The sequence below is a fragment of the Anas acuta genome, chromosome 5, assembly GCF_963932015.1.
Source record: "Anas acuta chromosome 5, bAnaAcu1.1, whole genome shotgun sequence".
Taxonomy (NCBI): domain Eukaryota; kingdom Metazoa; phylum Chordata; class Aves; order Anseriformes; family Anatidae; genus Anas; species Anas acuta.
This window is the reverse complement of record NC_088983.1, coordinates 58632670-58654509: the sequence shown is the minus strand read 5'-3', so window position 1 is coordinate 58654509 and position 21840 is coordinate 58632670. Positions and strand designations below refer to the sequence as shown.

Genomic DNA, 21840 nt, shown 5'->3' with positions numbered 1-21840 from the left:
TGCGATAATCACAGCCGTGTAATCAGAGACTTCTTTTACGAGCTGACCCCAGCAATATTCCTCCACATCGGAGGCCAGCCTCGGCTACTCAGCCCGATGCGTGCTGCGGATTTACCGAGCTGCTGTGGGAAGTTATGCAATGCAGGCTTTCAGCTTGTCAGCTGTTTGTTACTTCAGAGGTCTTATGTCAACAGTAACTGCTTCATTACTCTGCCAGTCCTCTGTAAATTCCGTGAAACAGTAACATGAAGCAATTTAATTTACCAAAAAAAAAAATCTTTGCCTAGGAAGTTATAACTGTTTATGACCAGCGTGCAGTAATGTTCCTTAAAGAGAAGCGAGATGGACAGGTCACAAAAACATGTATTTTTGTCTACTCTCATTCTACTGTAGTTTTCAGCCAAAGGCTGTTTTAGTATGGCATCTGAACTAAGTGAATCAAACTGTTTCTTAGTGTCTTTTCTCCTAGGACTTCTGGTCCCCAAACCAGTTCCAAACAAGATTTAAGAGTGGCTTGGGCCTCAGAGAGGAATTCTTCAAAGAGAAGTGGAAATCTGTGCCCAAGCAAGAGCCATTTCATACCTCATGAGATACAAAGCTTACTCTGAATCCCATGCTGCAACCAGGCATGCGTGCACTTGCCTCCCAGCCTCCAGCAGCCTGGGAGTTGCGCAAAACGCACCCCCAGTTGAGAAACAGGGGCACAAATTCGGAGCGCTGGTTTTCAGGAACAGGGTGGGGAAGGAAAAAAACAGAAGGGATACAGAGTGGGGACAGATAAACAAAAAATCACATAAGTGGGAGGGAGCTAATGGTATTGCATTAAATCTTGGCCTCTTTGGTTTCTCTGCTGTTTGCTGCTATGTTACACTGATTACCTTTAATCTCCAACTAGAATATGGTGCATCAGTTTCTCTACAGAAAAATCTTGCAGTTTTCGTCCCCATGCTTAACAACTGCTCTCCTGGCAAACCTTGAGTCTGAGAAATATAACGAATCTGAGGAAGGAAAAAGAAACATGGCAAATGATTTAGCTCTTGTTTTCAAAATCTGATCCACACAAGTTAAAAAAAATATTTCATAAAAAAAAAATAAAATAAAATAAAAAAAATGACCCTACAGTTCATCAATTACATCTTACACAGGAGGAAAACCTAATGCTGAATGCTTGACAGTGCTCTCTCACTGTCTTAGAGGGAGCTATACATAAACAAACCTCTACGCTGACCTATATAAGCAAGCTTTTCAAGTTCAGTCACAGAAAAAAGGACCTGGGGGAATGGCTGTCAGTACCTCCTCAACCCACTCAGATCCTAACTATAATGCATTAATTCTAAACAGGAAAACGAGCACAAGAGCTTTGCTTGCCTACAGAAGTTGAATGATTTTTGGCATGTTCTCATTATACAACTCCACGAAATCCTTCACATGTGCTGTTCTCATTGTATCGTTGCCTTTTACATATCTAACACCTGTATTTCAAGCAAATGTCTCACATAGAAAGGGAGTGCACTCCAACCTCTTGGTCTCAGAAATTTACTGTCGAGTTCAATAGGAAAGGACTGGCTTTGTCTGAAATAGGCAGATGCTTTTGTCCATCGAAATGCTTGTCGTGCATTTATTTTGGAAGAGAATTGGGCACAGTCCCACGCCACGTGCCTGCACAGTGTGGGGCTACCCCTGGAGAACATGTAGTGGCTGGAAAATAGCAGAAGGGAAGCAAAAAAACACACAAGGACAGGGCACTGAAATACCCTGAACCAGAAACCAGGAGAGCAGATGAGTTCAATGGAAAACAAAGGATTTGGGAGCCAGGAACATCTGAGAGGAAGAAAACTGACGGGAAATAGAAAGGAAAGGTATGCATGAGGCTTCTGCTGAAAAATAAACAGACCAAAATAGGCAAGAACCGAAGGCAACACTGCCAACTTTCGATATTTAGTATCCTCCTTAATTCTCTATATCAGGGAATAAAGAGAAACCCAGTCTGACCACAAATGTTTCTAGGTCATGTAGTTGTTACTTAAGCCCATTATAAAGTCTAAGAAATTATGAGGGGAATAAAAACTAAATCCATTATAAAGTCTAAGAAATTACCAGGAAAAAGACTATGTATTAGTTCAAAAATTTAACATTTAAGCACCTGGGCCTCTTTTAATAAGTATTAAAGCTCAGAAGACATGGCTATTTCCCACTAAGAAGTGCAACTGTTACTAGACAGAATCTAAATAAAAATAACTACTCTGAGTTGACTTTCAAGGCCTAGCTTCTTGGTTGTCACACACCAGGGGGACAGGGAGAATTCAGCATAACACACTTGCCCGTTCATTTACCAGGTGACACACAGCACACAGCGTGAGGAAGGGAATTTCCTTGAAAGCCGTCTCCCGCAGTTGCTGTGCTTGCAGACACTGAGTAAAACACTCCAACAAATTTCTCTGGAGCCAATTTTGCAGCCCTGCCTACACACGATGACAAGCCTGCCTAAAGCAAGGCGATCGCTGGTGGTGCAGAAGGGGTGAGAGCTCCTCCTCCATCCGGGATCCTCTGGCATGAGGACCACGCCAAGAGCAACACCTGCCTGGATCTGGCATCATGATCAGAAGACCATGAACTAGGGTTACAGCTCCCCGCTTCCTCACCCACAGCAGCACCCTTTTCAACAGCTATTTACAGCAGTACAGGGGCAATAACAGAGGTCATTCTTGGAAATTGAGTATTTTGATGCTTTTCAGTGTCCAGATCTTCTCCTGCAGTTCCTTCCTGCAAATAGGTTTGCCAAGATGTCCTGGTTTCAGTTAGAACAGAATTTTCTTCCTAGTAGCTGGTGGAATGCCGTGTTTTGGCTTGGGATGAGAAGAGTGCTGATAACACCCCGATGCTTTAATTGTTGCAGAGCAGTGCTTATACCAAGCCAAGGACATCTCAGCCTTTTGCTCTGTCCTGCCAACGGGCAGGCTGGGGGTGCAGTAAGAGCTGGGAGGGGACAGACCCAGGACAGGTGACCCAAACTAGCCAAAGGGGTATTCCATACCATCTGGGGTCATGCTAAACAATATATGGGGGTGGCTGGACTGCTGGGGGTTAGGCTGGGCATCGGTCAGAGGGTGGTGAGCAATTGCATTGTGCATCACTTGTTTGTACATATTATTAGCAGTAGTACTATTATCACCATTGTATTATTATTATTATTGTTATTATTATTTTCCTGTCTTATTAAACTGTCTTTATCTCAACTCACGGGCTTCACTTTCCATTTCTCTCCCCCGTCCCAGAGAGGGAGGGGGAGGGGGAGTGAACGGCTGCGTGGTGTTTAGCTGCCGGCCGGGTTAAACCACGACACAAGCTCTTAGAAATTTTAAAGATATTATTTCAAATTATTTCCGAAACAAGTGTCTTCACTTTTTCCTTAAAGAAAACAGTAAATCATACTGCTGATAGTTGTTTCTTCTTTCTTTCTCTATTTTAACAGCAATACACTGCACAAATGTCTTCTAAATACTGGTCAAAGTCAACCCATGTTCCACTCATAGCTCACTTCCTCACCAGAAAACATTGAAATTTTTGTAAATGAGGGAAACAGAAAAATGAAATGTTATCAAAATCAACACAAAATCAATATATTCCCTTACAGTTATTTTAACAGAAGTATTTTTGGAAAAGTAAGTCTGGTTTGTAAGCACAGGGAGCCAAAAGCTCACGATATGAAGACCAGGATCAGAAAAACTTAACATTTTGGAGGAACCGCTACTAAACTGCGTGGTGAATCAAACATGTAGAAGTTAATAAATAATAAGCCAGTGCCGTTACAATTTGGATTTTCAGTAGCCTTCTTCACTTTCAAAGTCCAAAAATTGTTTGCAAAACCAGAGTTCTGGTTGTGTTCTTTCCAAATTTCCACATTGTGCTAGAAAATAAGACCTCTCTAAATATTTTAAATGGTAATTGTTCTACAGCTTTCATTAAAAACTTTTTTTTTTTTTTGAAGTCAATTCACTAACGCCAAAGGTGTCAGTAGCTGAAAACACCAACATTGTAAAGGCACAGCTTCAACATCTTCAAGGTGCATATATACAGCATTCTTACAACAGTTGCTTCTAGTTCCTCATGAAGTATAGTCTCTTAAATCTTTAAGCTATGTTAGATGGATTTCCAGAAAGCATCACAAACAGTTCAGAAGACAACTAGTTCTGACATCTGAACAGGTATTTCAGAATCAAGCCCATTTATAGCAATTGAAAGAAAGATTATAATGCAATTACAGTGGCCACAAACTTCAGTTTCCATCAGAAAAAGCAGCTTCAATACCAACATGTATTTTGCAAGATACAGGGGAAAAAATGAAAATCAGATCAGAAAAGCAGCATAATATACAGTTCAGTCTAGAAACAGGAATTGTATTTCTAGGACAGTCATTAGGACTAGATTAAAAGCATTGAACAGAGTTGAAGAAATACTACTTAATAGGAGATGTTATTAACATTTGAAATTCTTGGTCTAAGGACCTGAAATTCTTAAGTTGCATAAAATATGCATATGCTTGTGAAAGTTTTTCTACTACCTGGTCATACTCCAGTGCTCCTGGGTACAGTGGCCATCCAAGAAACAGCTCTGCAATCACACACCCTAACGACCACATGTCTATGGCTTCATAAAACGGCAATCCCAGTATGATCTCTGGTGCTCTGCAAATCAAACATGGTTACTGAATGTTTTCCTTTGGGAAAAATAGTAATTCAATAATCCAACATGACAAAAACATCTATTATTTGAAAATCACTTCATTAAAATCATAGCATCAAAGAATGCATTTTTCTTTATCTAGGTAATCTGTAGTAAGATTTTTATAGCTTCAAGGTGTTTTTTTCCTACCAATATCAGTTTTCTATATACATTAAAATAACCACTCTGTCTGAAAAACAGAATGCAACTGATTCAACATTTTTGCCTTTTCTCCAGCATGTCCCATCTGATCAGTGCTGTATGCCTGTAATTATACTCTAAACAAAATATAATGATTTATCTCAAAAAAAAATATTAATCTGAAAATACACTTGCACACTTTCAAACTGGACAGTATGCTGAAAGCAATTTAAAATACCAACTACATAACTGCAAATCCTTTATGCACTAAGATTTATACAAATTGATCAATTTTTAAATCACTTAAATGAAGCTAAAGCACTTGCACAGGTTTTATTTTTCCCACTTAAAACAAATTCGAATTATTTACACAACACCATTTGAATTTATTTCTGCACTCAACAACTTGAAAAACTGGTATTGACACAGCTGTTAAGGTGTTTTTTTTTTTTTTTTTTTTTTAACATTTCCGTTCACACCGAGCAAAACTAAAGTATTCCACAGAAATCAGCTGTAATTACATGTGCTCTTTTTAATCCTTCTCCCCAGTTCCTTCAAACTACAATGTGATTTAGTTTTAAAATACAGAATCTATTGTTAGCTTAGCATGCGATAGAACAGTATGAAGGTGATTAAACCAATACGGTAATTTATGTCACAGCCAGGCAGAACAGTAGCATTCAACTGACCACATCAATTGTTGCTGAGAAAAATCATAATTGCTCACCTGTGTAAAAGCTTACAAAATCGTATTTCAGCACATTGCTGTATCATTTTAACATTCCAAAACCACAATGAACCTCTGAACAGACTAAATTCCCATATATCTCATTTATCTTCTTTGACATTTACCTTTAATGAAATATTCTTTAATTCACAGAAATTGACTGTACAGGGAAGAGATTTCTATTTTCATGCCATATTGGAACAAATCCCTATTTCATACTACACTGAGACAGAACTATTTTGGATAGTAACCCAAGAACTAAAGTAGTTTCTTCCCTTTTGACATGCCTATTACCTAAAAGAGGTGATGGTTGGTGCTAGGAGTACTTCTATGTACCTATGAGCTCTGACTCCAGACCCACATGTGCTACAGCTTAAATCGGCCAAACTTGGCTCCAAGGGAAGATATTCACCACCATGGGAAAGACTCATACCAGTGCTTCACTGCTCACTCTAGTCACAACCTGGTTTGGATGCAATCATCGGAAGGATAAATCTTGTCACTAGCAGGGAAACTAGAGAGGCTCAGTTTTCTACTGTGCTCAAAGATTTGATTACATTAAACTTCTAGAGATCACACATATGCGGTTTTGCAATGCGGGATCATGACACTTCAGTAAGTACTAGCTAGTTTTGTTATCTGAGAAATAAATGTAATATATCTACATGCCACAAGACTGGAAATAGCAGTAAGAAATGTCTGCTTTCACCAGTGGGATCGATGCCTCCCTGTGCACTGTTGTTATAGATCTCTGTGAAATATGCTTCCTTTTGTTGTATTATGTTACAGCTCTAAATAGTTAATGAATATACACAGAGCCTATGGATATAGCAGCTCTAACAAATGATTGTGCTAAAATAAGCTCTTTAGAAACCTCTTATATTTACTCAACAGTTAATATGTGCACTGTATAAAAATAGCCACCGTCAGTCAGTCTGTCTCTGGTCTCTTTTGAGGGATAGGATTGCAAATAAAAGAAGGCTAAGGGTAGATACAATGACAAAAACCATAAAGCTTTTACTGTATTTCAACACGTAACCATCTGAAAGTTTTTCATGGGTACCGAGTAGTTCTGCGATACCAAGGGAAGCGCAAACACCTCTGAGGAGCGGGGAGGAGCGGGCCGGGGCCCTCTCTGCTCTGAGACCAACGTGCTCCCAGGCAGGGCTGCCGAGCAGCTCAGAGAGCAAAAATAATCCTCACAGGAGCTTCAGGTGAAGATCACAAAGAGCTGTTATGCCACAGACACTGAGACTTGGCTGTTTCTCAGGTTCAGCTCCTGTCACGGCCTAGTGCAGGCCCTTACGTGGTGCAACTGTCCCACACGTGATGGAGCTGTGAGAGGGCTTCTACTGGTTTTGGTTATGTTTAGATTGGTTTTAACCAGCTCAACTACTTTAAAAAAAGCTTGTTAGTCTTTCTTGAATGCTTTTTTTTTTTGATTTTTTTTTCCAGTTAAGCACTATTTGGACAACTAGGGAGCAAACTGTTCGAGAAGCGGTATCATTCCGCCATTTTCTTTTTTTAAGGTGATCCACACTTCTTTTTTATACAAGAAAAAAGATTTTCATACACAGTTTAAAAGGAAAATATTACCGTTCTTAACCACCACAGACATTAAACTGGACAGTCAGAACTCCAGATGTCCCAACACAGTCACTTTAACCTCAGATTACTCAAAAAAGGCTGTAAGATACCAGAACTTCTCTCAAAATAAAACAGCTGCAGTGTGCACACCGCTGCTTGGGATCTACTAGGGGTGCCAAGATGCCCAGTACGCCAGAAGCTACCACACTGCCCAGCTTAAGCAGTAACATCTGCTTTACCATACCAAGGTATCAACAAGAATTTAGAAAATTCTTATCTAGTACTTGAATGAAATTACAAGCAGGATTTTACAGCAAGCTAGCATATTTTCTTCTTATCAATGTTATTTAAACATTAACTAAAAACATTAATGCAACACAACATTTCATTTCAAATTTAAAATGCGACATAACTATGCTGAAAAGCTTCACTTTATTAAGCACTAATTCTTAGATGAACATACCCAGAGCATTTCATTTTCCCTTGACACAGCACAGCTCAGTTTGTCTCTCCTGAAGCAGCCTTTTCCAACAACCAGAGCTATTTAAGATGAAACATGCAAGTGAGGATCTGCTTCAGCCTCATTTGGATAGTAGTATCTCTATTTGTTACATTGCAGACCATGAACACAGGTGCTATCCTATGTATTTCTTGCAAGTTTCATGAGGAAAGAAGCCACGCATTGTGTTCTCTTAACTTTTTCAGATGGTCTGGTCGTTAGGCAAGTTAGCCACCTTAGAATAAAGCAACAAAATAAACAAATTTGAAGAAAAGTGAAATAATTCCTCAAGGGAGGATTTAAAAATTATAAAATAAATCAAAACCTTAGCATATCAATAGAAAAATCCCTCCAGCTTTTACAATGGAGTAACGAAGAAAAAAAAAAAGAAGCAGTCATATTAAAAAAAATATGACAAAGCATAGGAAGTCGAGCTGTTTCAAATGATCATAACCTATAAAACTGGTCAAAAATCTAATTTAGAGCAACAAGTAGATGAAAAAGCTAAAAACCAACAGTTAAGGTACATTTGAATTGAAGAACAGCATAAATTACAATAAATCAGCAGCTTCCTAGCACTGCTAGTTTGCTGAAAAACTAGTTGAATGCAAGAATAATCTCTAAAATTTGTTGCCACTGAAGGTCTCATAACAAACACACCCCCTCACATTTCAAAGAAATCGGACTAAAGCTGATTAGGTAGATAGGTAAGGGTCTTTGTATCTACTGTCTACCACATGCTATTACTTCAGATACTGACCACCAGGGTTGCCACTCCTCAGACAGGTGAGGAGTACGCAAACAGCCTTCCTCCCCTCATGGCTCCCACTCCTTTCAACATGTCTGATTTCTTTCCTGGACCAAAACCTTTAAATACCACCTATACTAACTTCCACACTAGAAGGTGAAGATCCCAGTGCCTTATGAGGCAAAGAGAGCTACATGCTCTCCCCAGGTGCTCTTTAGATATTCCAGAGATGCAGAACACTGGGAGCTCTGGCAGTGTTACCAATTACCAGGTTACTTCATTACCAGTTTTGCAATAAAATTCCTTTGAAATATGTCATTAAGTTTGCAATCTGAAGTACACCGAATAAGCATTTTCTCCATAAATTTTGGCTTCCAGATATTTGTATAGTTGAAGGCAAATGCAGACAACATTTGTAATATAAGCACGTAAGACAAAATTTATGCTCTCCTTGTATAAGCCTAACATTACTACCCCTGCTTCATGTGACAATGCCTAATAATTCATCTGCTCTGGATACAACACACTCATCGTTATAATGAATACTAATGCAAAGAAGTCATAAAAAGGGCAGGAGATTTATCTTTTTTTCTTGAAGAGTGGTTGAAAGCCATCCTATTGATCAAGAGAACTCACATAAATGAATCAGTTTTCAACAGCAACTGAAGTCAAAATAAATTACAAAACAGAACAGCGCTTTTTCCACTACAACTACTAGCATAATACAAGCATATACTTCATGAAAGCAATAACCAGATATTGGTTGCAAGATGTGTCATTCTTCTTCTAAAGAAAGGAGGTCTAAGAGAACGATCAGATGCAGCGAAGAGTAATTCGAGATGGCAGTAGACAATCTAACAAATGCTCTCACATCCAATTCATATTCTTCAACTACTAGTCTATCACAAATGCAGAGGAGTGCACAGAGGAGTGCAAACCTTTCCAAGTGAGCTGCAAGAATGTAGCAAAGATTCTAGGCTAGAGGGATCCAAATTCAAGTGTCAATATTCTTTTTTTTTTTTTTCAATATGCACACAAGTACAATTCAATGATGTTATGGATGCAATGGGACTGAACCGTGTAGTGACAAAATTTGTGGATGACAAAGGATTTAAAGAACAGCTGCTTCTCTATTGCTTGCGATGGACTTCAGAAAGAATTTCAAATACACAATCAGATCAACACCAGGACAGGCATTAAAGCATACATAGCAAACAGTAAAACATGGAAAAGTAATGTAAATTATTCATTCATTGATTAGTTTCCCATAAGAATCGGTATCTTACATATCAACTAGATTTCAGCTGCAAAAAATGTAGACAACTTTACAGATTACTCACAACAATATATTAAATTGGGACCAAAAGTAATCAGGATATCAATATACATGTATGTTTTTAAATGATAAAGACATATCCAAAATTATTATGTCTTATATAAAACTAGTGATATTCCCTCACCTTGATTAATGTGTGTTCACTTTTGAATTCTGTGTTGAGTTTTGGTCACCCCCATCTGAAAAAGGATACATCAAATAGAAAAGACGCAGAGAAGGACAATATAAATTAAAGAACTGAAGAAACTCAGGCACAAGAAGAAATCCTGATTAGGACTAGATAGCTTCAGGAAAGAATGAATGAGCAGTAACATTACTCAAGTTATATAAAATAACAGGAAAGAAATGGTCAGGTCTTTCTAATGCCCTGCCTCACTCTAAATGACCAAGGAACCCCCCAGACCCTTCGAGATTAAGGACTGAGTCTGAACTTTTGGGTAGACCTGTGCGGTGTCAAGAGTTGGACTTGATGATCCTTAAGGGTCCCTTCCAACTCAGGATATTCTATGATTCTATGATTCTATACAAAAGTGTGTGTGTGTGTGTGTGTGTGTGTGTTGGTGTGTTTTTGTTTTTCTTTTTTTTAAGCCACAATTAAATTAGTCTTTGAATCATGGGCAACAATCGAGGTAGAATATGTTAACAATATTAAGGAATGGATTGACAGAAAAAATAGCCACAACCACTCTATATTAAATAATAAGGTTCATATTAATGTACAATAAAACCAGCCACTAACTGGGTAGAGTTGGACAAAAAACATAAGGTACTGAAATGAAACTTCCCGTTAAAGTAAATTTTCTTGAACAAAACACCCAGATATGTAAATCCACAGATCTGACACGTACATGTTTCTAATTTCCTACATATTAAAATCACTATTGATTCACAAAAATAAGAGTTACTCAAGCAACACCCTTGATCTAAACTAAGCAGGCTTTGCCATCTTCTTCAGGACTCTACACAAGTAAAACATATTACAAATACGATATTCACTGAAATCATTTTTGTTTTTTGTTTTTTTTCATAGTATGTTGGGCTTAAAAGTGAGATACTTTTGGATATTAAAACACAAATTGGTAATGTCATGTTAATGTACTTGTTCTCTTTGAAAAACAAGCACAGTACGGAATGCCAGATAGATACAATGCCAAACTACTAATTTTCCTCGCAGTCCTTTCAAAGGACTGTTGCTGTCAATTTTTAAAGCAAAACTGCACCTAAACATTCACAATCTGGCTTTTCACAGTTTTCTAGTCTTCTTTCAAACATGGTACGATTAGACATTAGGCAGCACACAACTAGTGAATTCTGATTATTTATTCATTCATTTACTTTCAACTCTAAGATTGTTAAAGGATTTAAACAGAGCAAAGACACAGATGCTCAGAAACAGACTCTGGACAATTTAGCTGGATAGGGGCATCTCTGTCTTTGAGGTGGCAGGAAAGAATTAAAGATATCACTTCACCACTCCGGCCTATGCCACCGTATCTCACCAGAGACAAGGAGAACAAATATGTTCAAAAAGATATGAGACGTTATCCCTCCCATTCACGATTTCATTCCTCCTTTGAAGGAGTGCTATGGAATAGCAGGCTCTCACGTGGCAAGCGATCGTGAAGACAGGAGGAAATGAGTCACCGTATCTCGCGTAAACTTCTAAGGATGCGTTATTGCTATGGTGTTGTCCACAGGCCTGCACAAAAGGAATTTTCATTTCCTGACAGAAGAGACTTCATTTTAGCATCATAAAACTTTTCCATAAAGCTATGTAACGTCCAATGGATAGAGAGACCTACTAACATTGCAATTCCACCATTATATATGTTATATATAAACATGGAAGACTGACATGCAGCTGCCACTTTGACTTTGAACCCTGACCCTGAAAAAGAGAAAGGATTTTAAAATCTTATGTATAGAGTAACCCAAACTACATAACTACTCGCAAAAAAGAAGCAATCATAGCAAAAAAGGGAACTTAAAACAGGGCTCAAAACCAAGGGTGGAGAACAAGAGACAACAGGAAATCAAAGCAGACAAATAAATAAATCCTAGATCATTTTGTCAAGTAAAACAAAATGAGAAAAAAGCTATCCCAGCACTATTTCCCCGTACTGAAGAATTTTGTTTCTACAGTCTCATCACCAATTTCAACTCAATTAATGTACCTTCTCTAACCACTTACAAGAGATAGTAAAAGTTTAGTTACTTTTTTGAAATTTTCAGCTGAAAGTAATAAAACAAAAAGCAAATTTCAACAGATTCTTTCCCACTTATTCACTATCTCTAGTTGAAAGAAGCTTTATTAAAACCAGAAGATGTTTGTGCCTGCCTTTTTCATAATTTTACTTCTCTCAGAAAGACTGCATCTTAATAAGTGACTTATTTATGTACTTGATATGCTGAACAGCTTTTTAATTACATGAAAATTAAGCAAAGTGGGTACTGATGTAGCAATTTAATGAAGAAAATCACACATAAGGAGAAACTCTTCAGAATTTTTTTTACTGGTAAATAGAGTCTGCAATTTAATAAATGTTATCTATGTTTTGGATAGCACAGTGTTAATATGCAGACCATCAAATGAGGTTACTTATTGATGACCACATTTTGACAACATCCTTCATGAACTTGCACTGGCATGCTTTATTGCTAACAGTGAAGCCACACTGCAGGGCTTTACTGAAAGAGTGGAGGTTGGCAAAGGATGGACGGATGGTGTCACCCAGACAAGGCCTCTGCCTTTCAGACAGCTACATTCGGATAGTGAATGTAGCATTGTGATTTCACGCAGTTAGCATGATACACTGAAGTCACTCTCGAAGAGCAAGAGAAACAGACAAGTAACACCCTCATTTACCAGCAGATGAGTTCCTTTATCTCCTGCCTTCCTACCCAGTAGCACACACAGGTCCCCAGATGGTGCCCCTGATGACAGTGGAGTGTAGGTGGTGACAGGCCTACGCTGGTGTCTACACTCGTTTTGCACACCTCTTACTAGAACACTTGCTTTTGTCCCTTCAGCATAGGACACACATACCTGTGTACATCAGGGTCAAAAGCTCAGCTGCAAGCCAGTCTCTCTGAAGTCATTGTCTAGCACTCACCTGTTGCACAACAGTTCTCTGCGTAGGTATACTGCACTGGGAACAAATATGCTTGAGATATCTCAGAAGATACAAAAGTCTTCTAAGCATCTCTACTTGTCCTGAGAAGTTTGATGTGCACTTGCCTGGATGACAGCTGGTGATAATTGGATGGAATTTTGCAACTCAGACTGATAAAGTTTGTATTTAATTATATTGTTTGCATTACAGAAAGCTCACCAAAAAAAATCAACACAAATGTTCCTGAACAGGCAAAGTGATTTCATGTCATTTATCTCAGACATTCAGATCATTCTGTATTCATATAAACTAGTACGCTTATCTTATTTACCTTCCTAATAATGTTTTCCACCTTATTGGAATAAGAATTTCCCCATCTATTATTCTGCCTTGCAAACTGAAGGTTGTTGTCCATGACACAATCCTGCCCTCTAAAGAAAAAAAAAAATATCAGAAAAGAAAAAAGTTGTAATTTTAGAAAAAAAAGTTAATATTTTTATAACGGAAATTTTATGTAGTGATACTGGATTAAAGAAATTGCCAAATCAAGCATCAAACACTGACAATGTGACCCCAGGAAACAGAGTTGCTGAAGTCATTCTGTTTAAAAAGACAAGCAAGTAAGGGTTGTAGAATAAATTAACATTTAAAAGTAATTATATCAAATGAACAGCAATGTTTGATCACTGAAGAAGTTACTTAAATGGAACACCAAAATCCATTTCACTCTGGATATTCCCCTATATAAAGTATTATCCAGTCACTTAATAGTTATGTCAGCTGAGAAGTGGGAGGGGGGAAGAAGAACAGAAGCACCATTTTTGCAATTGTGGGAAAAAAAACAGAGCAGCAACTGGGGCAGGTGGGTTAACACACATGAAATCAATCTGTTTTCTCAAGGTTATCCCAACAGAGACTTTTGGTGAACAGCGATATTCTTAACACTTCCAGGTTTTAAATCCACTGCTAGCAAATGGATGTATATCTGGCACATTTTATTCAGCTCTGTTGCTTCCATAAAGCAAGGCACAAAAGTGCTCCCAACATCCAGTACCTGGAACATTCACCAACCTTAACTTTAATTTGTACGCTGCTGTACTAATTTACGATGTTCTGGTAAGTGAACAGATTGGATGACCTGGTCAGTTTTTCCCCCTTCTAGTTTCCATGATTAGATCTCTGGTGTAAAATATGACACCTCCAGCAGGAGTCACATTCTCACTGGTGTTTTAGTGGTTCCACGAACATAATCACACAGAAATGCCAGAGCCTAAGCTTGCGGGCACTAGGGCAGGTAACTGACAGCATTCTGACAGACCTCTGAAATGACATTAGAAGATCTGAAATGTTAGTCTTCCTCCCCGCACAACTAAACCTATGGACTGCTCGCACGGAAAAATACACAAGTCTATTTTGGTAGGCTAGACTGTAAGACTTCAGCCCTCCAGTATGTCACATCACCTGCTCGCCACTGCACGACAGTCTGCTTAAAGAATCCGTATGCAACAGCCCTCTGTGTACTTCACTCCAGCTTTGAACCCCACCAAAACCAGTTTGCTGTTTTTCCCCTTTTTGTTCTCCTTCGATATTTTGTCTTCTCTGCTTCTTTCCCCTATTTTCCTTCCCTGCTACCACATTTTAATTTATTTGTCCTTTCCTGTTGAAAGGAGAGCCACTCTATTCTTAGAAGAGTTTGAGATCCTAAAATAAACTGCTTAACTATGTATCTATTACATCCAGATTGATGCCATGTCAGAGTCTGACAGCACACTGCAACAGGAATGCGAGCGCAGCAGAGAACCCCGGCGTTCCTGCAAGCTCCAGAGTGCACATATTTTTAAAGTAATATTATGTACAAAAACCTTACCCAAACACTAAGACGTAGAAGTCTGCTTGGTTATTTCTTCTTCTCACTACACGAGCATTCAAGTTTCTTAGCTTTTAACTTTGGTTTCCCTTTTAAAGCAGTTCTGGCCTGACATTGAGCACTGAAAGTCCGTCTCTCCACAGCCACGCTGAAGAGGAGCTCAGGGTAAAGTGGAATCCACCAGAAGTCTTTTTATCAAGCAGAAAGTTATAATTTTGCTGTCATGGCAAACAGAAGTTAAAAACAGAACGTTTTAAAGGGGAAAAGAGATAATAATGGGATCTAGATAATAATTGGATAATAATGGGAGCCTTTCATCCAAGTAAGCCCTTTGAGTCCAGTCCAGTACACTAATAATTGAGAGTAGCTCGTAATTTATGGCCGAATACTTCATTCTGTTCCTAATATAGATAGCCATTCACGTAACGAAAAGGCACACTTGTTGACAATATTAACAGAAGCCGTAAGGATCAAATAGTCAGGGAACTTTCCCCTCACCCCCCGAAATACTACGGCAAAAATAGGGCTGCAGCACGCTGCCTGCTCGCTGGCTCGAGCTGTCGTTGTATAATAATTTGTCTCCCCAAGAAAAAGGGAAAGCACCCCACCTGCCCTGCCCATTCCCCTCCATGAACAGAGAAAGTTGACACAGAATTTCACAAGGCTCTGCACTAATTCTGCTGGCCAAGTTTTAAAAGCAATAAACATTTCCTCAACTGGGATGGGGGGGGAGAGCTGTAGTTATTTCAAGAACACAAGTGTCCTTTCATGGAACTATTCAAAAGTGTATTAATATAATACAAATAGGAATTATGAAGCACTCCCAAATCTGTACTAACCCAATAAATGACACACACACCATATAATAGCCATAGTCCACGTAAATACCATACTATTTCAAGACCACACGTTAGTTTCAACTTTCAAATGGTCTGCAGCAAAAGACAAAACCAAAACATGCCAACTAAAATTCATTAGAAATACCAACTACTAACAAAAACTGCAAAAGTAAAGCCATTGGGAATTGTCCCTATTTTAAATGTAATATAAACTCACTAAACCCTGACCACTGCCCTAAAGGCTAACGTATTATGGGAATTTACACAGTAGAAACACTTTTTCCACTGGAAATATGAAAGCTAAAGTTAGCTGGCCTTCTCTTCTGAAAAGGTATTTGAGATTTCCCTGGAGGCGTGGGGAATTAACACCTGTTTTGTTTGTAGCATATAGGAATTTCACAAGGGAAAACATTCTTAGATTAGAGCATTTCCTTTTTTTAGTCCCAGGAACTGTTTTCGGATTATGCTGTTAAACAACAAATTCACACTGCAAAAGTAAAGGCCCTGCACCTCAGGTAAAGCAGGAGGAGGCCTTTCTGCCCTGCAGAGCTCCTAGGAAAGCCGGGTCCTGGTCGCGTGCTGCCCTTCAGCTCCAGCCCGATGTACCAAGGGCATTTTCCTTCACCTGCACCATCACCATCTTCAGTAGTAGCCAGACACCAAACTCTTTCCTTACGTAGGCGTGGGCACTGCTGCTATTTTGAGTCCTTGCTTTTTAGCAAGGCTCCCGGCGCCACAGGCCTCACTGCACCCTCAGGAGCAGCGTTAGCACTGCCTTTCGAGTCAAGTTCCTTACATCCTCTGGGATTTTTGCATTTTTCACCTTTATGAAGTCCATCTAAAATACAGGTGTAGCCTGAATACGTTAAAATCGGGGGAAAAAGATCTCTTCTTGAAAGAAAAATGTCTCCCAGAAGCAGCCCCTACCCCTCCCTTTCAGCCATGTTCTACGTGCGTGCTGCCCACAACCTGGACAGTCCCTCCACATGCACATTTCTATAGCAGGGGGCAATTTGAATGCTTTTCTTCTATGCTCATGATCGTCCAGTAAGTCTTTTTGGTCACTGACATTGGCCCAATATTATAAGAGAAATCAGCGAAGAGCACTGTTACCATCTCAATGGGATTCTTGCATAGCATGATATTTCTCCACAGTCAGTTTGAATGTTTTCCTACTGAAATCTTGATTTTCAGATTGACAGCAGCATAGAGAATTTTTTGTTGACTAGATATAAATAATCATGTTATCCATAGATAGGGTAGCATAACCTATCACAAGCAGAGGAGCAACATACTCGAGGAAATCCCTGGGAGTAATTCTGATGCCGAGCCAGACCCACACATTTGCTTACACCTACCCAGGAAGAGCGTTTGTCAACCAGTTTTGAAGAGGCCCTATAAACAACAAATATGTCAATGATGTCGCCAGGACATGAGTGAGCAAAATTATCCATTAGATACAATTGTTGAAACTGCAATACTTGAAGCCTTGTAGAGAAATAACCTCTTGAGAACGGTTATAAACAAGAACTGTATCAGGACTACATCAAAATCAAAATAGAAGAGACCTAGAGACTAATAACCTTATGAGGAAAAGAGTCCATTAAAACAATGATAAATATGAGTATTTTCGTTACTTATTTGGGAACGAGACTAGATGACAGAGACATTTTTTTTTAAATCATTATTTTATGTCTCTGAAATTGCAAGTACCCTTAAACAAATGAGCCTTGCACTATGATCTAAAATTACAGTTTTTTTAAAAAACAGAAATAACTAAAAATAACTGACTGGGAAAGACATAAAACCCAGCAGATATCCAAGAAAAGCCACATTTTTGGAAAGAAATGGTAATCTGAAGAGAAAAATTATTATAGTCTACAGAAAGTAAGTCAATGATTTCCCAAGTCATGACATGGTATGGGGAGTACTTGAAGACAAAAAGCTGCCTTGGTCAAGTAGAAAGCAAAGAGATCTTTACCTATTTAGAGACCTCAAGCAATTGTTTTTGTTTGCTTGTTGTTTTTTTTAAATAAAAGGCAAGACAATCCAATAAAATACATTATGACTACAAAGTTCTCAGTTCCATAGAATGAGAAGTGATCACGTATTTTTGCACGTTACAACCATAACAGAGTATATTTATGTACCTGCTTTATTTAAACCTGATGTAAACAGGTTTGCATGATTTATAAAACTACAGGTGCAAAGATTTCTTGATGCCAAATCTGTTTCTAAATCTTGTTCATTATTTTAAACACACACAAGCAATTGATTCGCTTTCAATTCAATATCACAGATTTCAGTTTAAGTTCATATGAACTGTCCTAAAAAGTATGACTGGCTTTTTATTGAACAAGGTCAACAGGATGAAGTGTTCAACTTTGCTTAGTTTTATTAGGGGAGGGGGAGGAAAGGGAGGAACTGAAAACACAAAACCCCAGAGTCAACCTTAGACCAACATCTGTAATGAACATGTTGTGCACAAATGTTTTACAACTGGAAGGTTTAAGCAATCTATAAGCAATGTCTTTTAATTAAGAACAGCATGGCAATCTTAACAATGCATCATGTTACCAGCTTTACCGAGTCAAAAAGAGCTACCACAAATAGGCTTCGTTCTACAGAATAAGCACATACCTCACCGTGTTGTGTATTTCTTATCCCTCACTGGTGCCAGTATACCCACTGAAATGAGAGACAAGTGAAATCAGAGTTTCTTTGTTTCACTGTTCAGCGTGGAAAGAAAGCATTAAAAGAAAAAACTACCAATTCAGAGGTTGAAGTTAGAATAGCTGTTAAATGAATTCAGTGATCATGCATTTAACCCAGCATCATCTGCATTCTAGACGATTTAAGTCAGGTGTTGCTTGACTGTGAAATGTCTATGTTTATCTTCGGAAGGGGAAGAGAATAAACTGAACTGTATCTTGGAGAATTTTATGGTGAAAAATCATCTCTGGAGATATCCCCTAAATAGGGGGGTAAAGTACAGAGTGCTGGTGTTATAAAATTCAAAGCGGTGTCTCTTGCTGTAAGCTTTCTACGATTTAAAAAAATGTATAAACACAAGTGCCATTACAATTGTCATATTGTTTGGTATTTTCTAAATCGTAAAAGGAATAGACAAAAACTAGCTGACTGCATTAATTCTCACAAGTCAACACAGCTTTAGTTAAGAACATTCTGAAATAAATACCACTGAAATCCAGCAAGCACGCTAACACTTCAATAATGAGTCACTGCCATGTCATAACCACGTCAAATCACAAAAATATAGAGGCAATGTTTACAAGCTCAACAATTACTTTAAATGTAATCATTTAGCTAGAACACATGACTTGTATTTCCCTATGAAAGGCTCTCAACTTAACTGGATTAACACACTATTGATAGCTAAATTCCGCTGCCAGGGGCTACTGTCAAGTCATCATTTCCAGAACAAACCTATAAGCTAGTTTCTTTATCCTGTGTCCGGCTATTACAATAAGCTCATCATGAATTTGCTCCCCAAATGCTCTAAAAAATGCTGTGAAGAACATTCAAGAGCTGCATGACACGGGATTACCTGTTCTGCCGGAATTAGAACATGCAGCAGTCACAGGTTAGAAGGCTAAATACCTTCAGCAGCTAACCAAGAAATTAACATCCAATTTTTTCAACACTGTTTTTTTTTTTTTTTTTTTTTTTTTTTTTTTACTTAAAGACAATTCAAGTTGAATGCTGTGAAAGTTGACTGTCACACAGAAGTCAAATCCCAGACATCCTGTTCTAGGGAGGAAAAAAAAAAAAAACAGCTCTGAGTTTTCATGAAAACATTGATGTTTTTCCTATCTAAAGCAGCACTCTCAGATATTATGACTACTTTCCCCACCCACTTCTTAAAGCACACGTGACAACTGGGAGATTTATTAATAGCTGGATAAGTGAGCTAGGAGAGAAGTGAAGTAACCTACGTCAAGGTACCACTTGTGCACCACCGTGCACTCGGGGTTACGCTACTGGGCAACGTGCCCTGCACTGCGCCACCCACCTCTCACAGCCCTCCCAGTTTTGCAGGATGGTAATGGGGAGCAGGAGAGCTTCTGATCCTTGTTTTCATGCAGGGCCTAAGAGCAATTTCAATACAACCACAGCCCTGCTTTTTTGTTAACCCATTCCTGTTTACAGCATCTGGCTAAAACGAGAAAGAAGCAAACTTAGAGAAGAATTAGTTAGTTCCTCCTATTCTCCACACAAAAAAAGAAAGAATTGGTTTTAAAGTTACATTTAGTAAGAGGAACAAATAAAAGACTTGTTCTAAACGGAGGAATTTTCAAGTCTACTTCCTTCCCCCTCTGCCAGCAATACTGTTTGTTTCCTGAGACTCATAAAGCTGAGCGGGTGACGGAGCACAAGCATTCCTAATGAAGGAGCCCGAAATGTCATTTTAAAGGGCCAGAGGAGAACAAGCAACCATAAAGGTTACAGCATAGACAACACACAATCCAAAGAAAACATTTTTGTTATGTTAGGGACAGGACAGGCCGACGTGCCAGCTGCAGCCAAAGGACTGGGAAACAAGAAGCAGCAGTCCCCAGGCTCCTGCACAGGCACGGCTGGCTGGATGGCACTACGAAGTCACCCGGCCAACACGACTTACCCCAGTTAATCAGCAGCTAGTGACTCCACTGCAAAAACATCGGTCATTCACGCGATAACATCCTCTGTTGTGACACAGATTAGGACCTCTCCAGCTCCCCATCGGGACAAAGTATAAAATCTATTTCATCATCAAGCGCAACCAGGCTGTGGGACTCTGCTGCTGGGTTTGGTCATGCTAGGAATGTCTTTCCAAAAAGTCTCTTAACATGCAACTAGACACAAAAGAAACAACCTAAGGAAGCTCATGAGCTCCAGATTGAATGCAGCTGGGAGAACACACCAGCAGCTGGCAACACAAATGCACCTTCCTAGTTTTTGCTGCTTCATCTCCACTTAGGTTTTCACTATCAGCCACCAAAAACTGAACACTGAATCGATCTTTGGCTGTTCTGAGCTGGTTGTATATTCTCCGTTGATTACTGGAGGCTCATGCACGCATTCCTTTGCCTCTTCCCACCTTTCATTGAAAAGACTATACTTGAAACAGGAGAAATAATGAGATTACGCCAAGGCAGAATCCCCCCTGCCCTTCTACAAAGGGAAGGATACCCTACTGTCATCTGAAAGAGAATGCTGTCTTACAGAAACACACGTCTAATACTTTTATTTTTGTAAAATATATTGAAAACATTAGCCCTTAACACATATTTATCAGTTGTGCAAAATTTCACAAAGCACTACAAAATTTCCACATTTTTCTTAGGCGCACCACAAGTGAGCTCAAAGAAGTTCCAGAAGACTACAGCTAAGGGAAAGAAACCACTGGAAATTCAGTTCGAATACAAACAAAAAGGTACAAAAATTTAAAAAATCTTCCCTTAAAATCCAGCTTAAGTTAAAAGCTTCCATTCACAAAAAAGAGAGACCACGTTGAACCACGTAACAGATGAACATCCAGCAGAATGGTACAAATCCCTTTCAGCTACCAGCTTTTAGTAACAGATAGCCTACTCCATGCAAGGGAAATAGAACATTTTAAGTAAAATAAATGAAGTAAATCAGAATTAAAAAAGAAAAAGAAGAAAGACTACCCTAGAAAGTACTGTGCCACTGAGCCCCAAGCCTGCAGGCAGCGTGGGAAGGACCTGATCTTACGTAAGGTGTTATTAAGGCAGCAAAGCTGGCTGCTTACCTGCAGATACTTAAATACTCAAAATAATCGCACAGATTAGTGAGCAACTGTCAGAGAAAAGCATTACCTACCTGTAACGTAGTCAGAGTTCCTCAAACTCTCTCCCCACGTGTATTCTCTTAGAGGTATACGTGCCTTAAGGGCTTCAAGTGGCAGATGTTGTCTGTAGCGTGCTCGCTAGGGGCCAGCAGGCAGAATCGGATTTACCGCTATTCTCTGTACACCCACACAGATCCAAGTTCTGGAAGGATTCCCCAGCCACAGAGCTAATTATGGTTTATATCAATAGGCCAGTATGGCAAGGAAAAAAAAAAAAAAAACTTGTTTTACAGGCACAAAGTATTCTTCCTTCAGAGAGGCACAGGAGGAACTTGAACTCGTAGGGATAGCCAGTGATACTGATATCCCAGCAGAGGCATCTGCTCCAGGTGCTTTAGTTAAAGGACAGTGCAGAAATATGGGAAGAATGCCATCTAACAGGCATG

The 21840-nt window shown here is 39.0% G+C and overlaps 1 protein-coding gene across 6 annotated transcripts in view; it reads right to left on the bottom strand.

Annotated features, from left to right (window-relative positions):
• The window catches only part of HIPK3 (homeodomain interacting protein kinase 3), a 65563-nt gene that overhangs the window by 16904 nt on the left and 26819 nt on the right, over window positions 1-21840 (bottom strand). For all 6 annotated transcript variants that reach the window (XM_068685096.1, XM_068685099.1, XM_068685098.1 and 3 more), the window contains 2 exons: window positions 4562-4685; window positions 879-998 (listed from right to left, as the gene is read on the bottom strand). In XM_068685096.1, coding sequence (XP_068541197.1) covers window positions 879-998; window positions 4562-4685 — 244 coding nt within the window. The remainder of the gene's footprint in view (window positions 1-878; window positions 999-4561; window positions 4686-21840) is intronic.